Genomic DNA, 6,119 nt, shown 5'->3' on the forward strand with positions numbered 1-6,119 from the left:
TCACACATTTACAAGTCATTTTCCCCTTTTGTGCCACAACTGATGTGGACGATCCGAGAACAGAGGCCCAGTGAGTGTGAGAAGGCAGCTCATTAGTTGTCCCAGTCCAGCAGAGTGGCCAGCTTCTCCCAGGAGAACAGTTTAAGGATCTGGGAAACTCACCAAAATAGCAACAGCTGTGACTCCGCATTAACCTGATGAAAAGTCGTCCTCTCTTCTCTTCATCTCTTTCTTCATTTAAACCATTTTGTCAGTCGGTCCCAGCAGACCGCCTCGGCCTGGATCCCAATCCATCTGTAGTCACATCGTTGTGAGGTTTAACTGGAGAAAAAAGCTTCTGGATTAAGAGATCACTCTTATCCATTCTGCAGACTATAAAAGTGGTTGTTTCTGAGGGCGAGTTTGTGTAAAAAGGATTTGTAGATTTGGCTCTTTGTGCAGGTTGTGTCTACGGAGTGCTCCACCACTGACCTTCAGCTCTGTGTTATGAGATTTGTATCTTTTTAATGTTGCTTTGACTGAAATATGAAAATCTGGTTTCAGTTCTGCCACATTGCGCAAAATTTTAAGACTTTAAATCTAAGTTGATGCAAGTCATGATTTTAGGCAGCTTATTTAAAAAAAAACAACTTTAAAACATATGGCATGTAGAACTCTAAAAAGTAACTACACTGAAGCATTTTATTTTCGAAGTGCTGCAACATTAGACACATTTTTTTTTGTTTGTTTCCGTGTGTTATTGGTACATATTTTTAAAATTCATGAAAAACACAGACATCAGAAAAAATGTTTGGTTATCAACACATCTGTCCCACGATCAGTGATCTGCATTTAATATTAATACAACCAAATTATGTTTTTCTTTACTACAAAGATTTGAACACCATCCCTCACAGAGCTGCACTCAATTTAGACTCCAGCTGAAGTTAATACTAATAAGAGCTCATAAGTACTGAAAAAAATAGTTTGATTGACATGAATAAAAAGAGGACAGATGCTGCTGAGACTGTGTGAAGTCTTGAGCCCTGATTTCTCAACGTTTTAAAAGTGGTCTTGACCAGCAGATGTATAGAAGTTGGAAGTTCTTCGAAATTGCATTTGGACATTTGCTGCTACTGACCCATTTCTATCTAGTTCTTGTGCCAAAAAAAAAAAACAAAACAAGAAAACTGAACCATAAAACAAGGGATGAACCAGCTTTGTGTTCACTCATAAACAATTCAGCAAGTTCCTATTATTAATTGTACCAGCAGCCTTTCACAAACACATAGGTAGTTCCCATCCTTTAAAAAATTACCAAAGAAAACAGTTCATATAAAACAATTTATTCCTGCACAAACACTCTCAAAATGCAATAAATCAAAACCAGCATGTCTCGGCCTGGTCTGCAGTGTGTCCTGAAAAAACTGGATCATCCATTAACATTTTCTGGTCGTACGCTGCCTCTGGCTCAGTTGGAGTAGTCTCCAGCCACCCTGGGACAATGAACAGGATAAAGTGGGTCTACAAAAATGACTTAATTTTTAAAAAATGGACACAGATAGGAAAAAATAGGAAGTTCCAACTATCTAATGCAGATGAAGCCTATTGAAAAGGACTGAAAATAAGTTAAAAATCAGGTAATGTCTAAAGACAAACTATGAAGGATCTCCGGATAGCAACAATAGGTCAGAATAAATTAAAGACCTTCAGTCAAAGTAACAAAACAAGCATTACTTTGGGATGTGAAGCAATAAAAAAGTTCAAAATAAAAATGACAAGACTGTTATTCTATTGTTTACTTTCAGATATGTATACCGTTTTAAACCTGTGATTTTTAATTAAATTCTGTTTCTGTCCAGAGATTAACAAGAACATAAGTACTGAAGATAATAACAATGATAAAACAAACTCAAGGTTTTAAAATCACATTAAAACAAAAGTCATTACGTTACAAAAGCAGAGTCACTGCTGATGTGGAGAGTTTTTCAGAGAAGGTTTGTTTCTGAGTCCTGTTTTAGGTTCTGGTAGAGCTGATGGACTATGCTGTTGCACCACAAAGTCTTATAGAAGATGAGATCTCCTCCTCCGATCGTCCTGAGGTCAGAAATGGCCACGTCTGTAAAACAATACACAACAAATTTATTAACTTAAAAACTCAAACAAACTGAATTCCCAGAAAGGCTGAAGACATTCTGACTTTTGGAAAAATTAAGCATCTTATGGTGGTTGTTGTTTAATAAAACTTAAACCTTAAGCAGTTGGAAGTTTAATGTTTCTTCATTGAATTTGTAGAAAGCATCAGTCACTTTAAAGTTATTTTGTCTTCTGGCAAAGTTTCCTACCAGACTGACTGGGTGCGCAAAGCTGCTCTCAAAGCGCTCGTCCTGCAGCAGCTGTCTGAGGTGGGAGATGTAGCTCGAGGCGAGACGGAGCGTGTCCAGCTTGGACAGTTTGGTGTCCGCAGGAACCCAGGGCAGGCTGGTTTTCAGTCTGGAGAAGGCTTTGCTCAGCACTCTCATGCGCGCCCTCTCCCGCGCGTTAGCTGCGTTTCTCTGCGTCTGCCGCGCCTCCTTCTGGAGAGGCTCAGAGAGTCTGCTGCTGCTGCTGTTATCCTGCTTCATCCTTCTTTCCTCGCCGTCATCCTCTGGCTCCTCGTCTGAAACCCGGTTGGCTCTGCAGCGGATAATCTTCTTCTTCAAACGGGACCTTCTGTGATGCTTCTCCTCATCCTCAGCATCACTTGCTCCAGAGCCGGTGGACATGGCTGCTCCACCTGTGCCTTACGCAGCGTCACGACACCCAACTTGGTGACAGCAAATCTCTTTGAGTGACAGTTTTTGACTCAATATTCTAATAAATTTAAGTCAGCAGCCTCTTTAAGCCTCCTTAAATTTTCCCTTTGGTAATTCTAACTTCAGTCCAAGACTCTGAGTCTGCTTCCAAGTGAGACTTGCCTCCTTGTTCGGACTTCTCTAATTTAAGTGTCCTGGACTTGGCATCTGCACAGTTCTGCCTGAGCATTTCTCCTCCCCTTTTTCTCCAAGACTCCATGACCTCAGTGGGACCACATCTCTGTGTCTTTGTGTAAACTATTAAAGACCCAAGTTGCTCATCTCCAACTGGATAATCAAGTTAAGTGCTGTGAATTTACGGCTGCTTATTGGTAATTCTCGTGACTTGTCTGCAGAATTGATTTTTGCCAAAGCAGCGTAAAGCTCCAAACTATGTTGCATCACAGGAGGTTAAAACTTTCCAATTATTCGTGGGCAGACAGCAAAATGTAACTATGCAAATTTCCAGTAAACACCTTAACAGTTTGTTGCTCCTGCAGATGTGCTTTGGTAATAGAAATGTCTTGAGGACCTTATCAAAAGTGTCTAATCCTTTGCTGGTTTCACAGAGGGATTGGGTTTCTGCAGATGGAGCAGCTTTTCACACACAGCCTGTGTGCACCAGCTGTTATGGGTTCCCATGACATCTGGAGCGCTGGCATGACAAGGGTGTGGCAGATGCAGCGAGAGGCCCTATCTTCCATCTCGTAAAACTCTTTTTTCTTTACAGTACAACATGGGTTGGATTGTGTTTGTTGTGCACTTCAGACCTCTCAAAGAGCTTACAGTACTCATGTTAGACGGCCACAGCATGGACAGAGATCAACACCTTAGAAAACACCTGCTTTAACACATGCTCTTTCAGAGATGTGAAGGTTTTTTGATGTGAAGGTTTAGTTGCAAAGATTTGAGACTGGAGTTGCTGTTAGCAGGTCAGTCCAGTCAAAACTAAACATTCTTGATTCAAGATCTTGTAAGATGTATTAGTGCTCAGAAAATATGTTGAGAATGACTCTCAATTACTACCACTCTAAATCTTAGCTCAATATCTGTAACATTGGCTAAATTATAGCAATTTTTTGTGTGTCAAAACATCAATTGGATATGGAGGCCATTTTAAACTGGGTTGCCAACAAAGGTTAATCAGTTGTAGATGTATATCCAGTGATTGTTTTCTGAAAATATCATTAAAATCTGTTCAGTGGTTCATGATACATTTTGCTAGTGGTACAGACAAACACACATAGACTAACACAAAAACGTAACTGTCCTTCTGCCTCTGGTGGCAAGTGATTATGACAACTTTTTTCTCTTAAATTAAGTTGTTCAGAGACTTCAGACCTGAACTATCCTTGTGATAAACAGAAACAGGCTCAACCTTTCTGAATAAATAAAAAGTTTTCTGTTCAAACTTCCTCAGAAAAGTTGATGTGAGCTATTAGAGTGTAAAACATGTGTAAAATCTTTGTTAACAATGACATTACCAAGAGTCTGCCAGGAATTACCTAACTCCAGCTGAGATGCATGTTTGGCTTTAGAAAACAGCCGTGCCATGATCACCAGAGAGAACAGAGGGATATTATTGTGCTCCACTGGGATCGGGGCTGCATGTTCCTCCAGCACTTCAGATCATTTTTTATCACATCTTAGCTCTAATCTCACCTTAACTAGTAAAATATGCTGAGCTTGTTTTACTTGCTTGTTAACAACATGTAATGGTGTTCCAAATCCCTCTTACAAAGCCAAAGTACAAGCCAGTTATTTATAAAGTTTTCTGCTCTCATTTTCCTTTTTCATGAGCAAAGAAAGATCGTTACCCAAAGACAGATCCTTTCTGTGCAGATTTTTTTATTTTTTTTTACAAGAATAGAGATCATCTGAACATCCAAAGGATCCCTGCTCTTAACATACCCTTGGATGAGTGTCATGAAGTTGAAATATGAAGTTATGCCTAAAAGACATTCAGAGTTTCAGGCTCGCTGCCAGCCCATCCTCTGTCACCACATCCGTCAGCGAGGTGAAAGGCCTGACTGACACCCTTGAAGGTGCAAGCTAAGGGATTCTGCTGTTGGATTTACTCCTCAGCTGACAAGCCGTCATTTTTTTTCCTCTGCAGAGCACAAAAAGGCAACATGACGTGCGACATAATTCAACCTGCTGCTTCATGGTCGTCTAGAATAAAGGGAGCGAAAAAGCGCTCTGTCCGTTAGTCATTCTGTTTCTCAAATAAATGTAGAAAATATTGTTCAAAACATCAATGTGACTGAAAGCTTTACGGTTGTTGTATTTGCTCTGGGGATAATTGAATTCAGAGCCAATAGTGATAAATGACTCTTTAAATTTGACTTAAAGGCAGAGCAAGTATTTGTCTATCAGCAGAGACTTTCTGGGGTTTTGACCTTTAAGGAGGCCTGCGCTGTAGAAGCAGAGAGACAGGTGCAGGCTCATGATGTCAGAGGCAGGACTCGCTTTAATCTTTCACATCGTTTCTTCTAAAGCAGTTCACAGCAATGTAAGCAGGAGGACGACAAAAAGGAAGCAAATTCTACCAAATGCACCAATGTTTTGAAACTTTTCCGTCAGTTATATGCATTCAGCAACGCTTAAAAACGTCTTACATGATCAGACTTCAAGAAATTCAACAACAAGATATGTAGGTTATTAAAATAATTGTATGAATTTGAGCAGATGTGTAAGGCTGAATCCATACCCCCCACTCAGCTCAACTGTAAGATCAGTGGGACATAAACTTCTTCATCTGCTCCTGTCAGAGAGGGTTTGCAATGTCTCTCTGCAAACTACGGAGCCTTCACGGTACCATGGGTCAAAATAAAAACCAAAATGGTAAAAATCTGTTTTCTCAGTTCAAGAAACTGCACATCGTGTTACTAACAAATAGCGTTCTGCTTGAGGACAAGCAGTATATCAATGTTAGGGTTCAGTAAAAACTGAAAAGTTGGACAAACAACCAAAACATCAAACTCTTGTAAAACCACAAACATTTTCACTAGCAGTGGTTTGGTGTTGTGACTTCGGTTTTTATTTCGACCACCAGATGGACTGTTTGTACTGACAGTGATGATGAAAACAGTGGCGCACATCAGTGAAAGAATAGAAACCAAGACAACAAAGATGCTTGTTTTGAAGAATCAGGGCGTGAGGAGATCTTCTGTTGCACACAGCTTGTTCATTTATCACTCGGGGATCCCAAGGACGGAAACATTGTCTTGAATTCCTGGTGAGAAATCAATTTCTTTTCATTTCTTTTGAACGGACAGTTGACAAATCAGTGCATCACCGCCGATT

The 6,119-nt window shown here is 40.1% G+C and overlaps 1 protein-coding gene across 1 annotated transcript; it reads right to left on the reverse strand.

The window, feature by feature from the left end:
* Positions 1–876: 876 nt before the first annotated feature.
* Positions 877–2,973, reverse strand: LOC108230368 (musculin). The gene is made up of 2 exons (XM_017406462.3): positions 2,325–2,973; positions 877–2,098 (listed from the first exon to the last, which is right to left on the reverse strand). The coding sequence occupies exons 1-2, from the start codon at positions 2,742–2,744 to the stop codon at positions 2,021–2,023; spliced, it is 498 nt and encodes a 165-aa protein (XP_017261951.1). The 5' UTR covers positions 2,745–2,973; the 3' UTR covers positions 877–2,020.
* Positions 2,974–6,119: the final 3,146 nt, after the last annotated feature.

The sequence above is a fragment of the Kryptolebias marmoratus genome, linkage group LG21 (assembly GCF_001649575.2).
Source record: "Kryptolebias marmoratus isolate JLee-2015 linkage group LG21, ASM164957v2, whole genome shotgun sequence".
In the NCBI taxonomy this organism is placed as follows: Eukaryota; Metazoa; Chordata; class Actinopteri; order Cyprinodontiformes; family Rivulidae; genus Kryptolebias; species Kryptolebias marmoratus.

What these genes read in the sequence shown, in the direction of transcription:
- LOC108230368 (XM_017406462.3), bottom strand. Translation starts at nt 2,744, where the DNA reads ATGTCCACCGGCTCTGGAGCAAGTGATGCTGAGGATGAGGAGAAGCAT. An exon ending in TTGCGCACCCAGTCAGTCTG is followed by an intron (nt 2,099 to 2,324) that starts GTAGGAAACTTT and finishes ATTGTTTTACAG; the next exon opens with ACGTGGCCATTTCTGACCTC.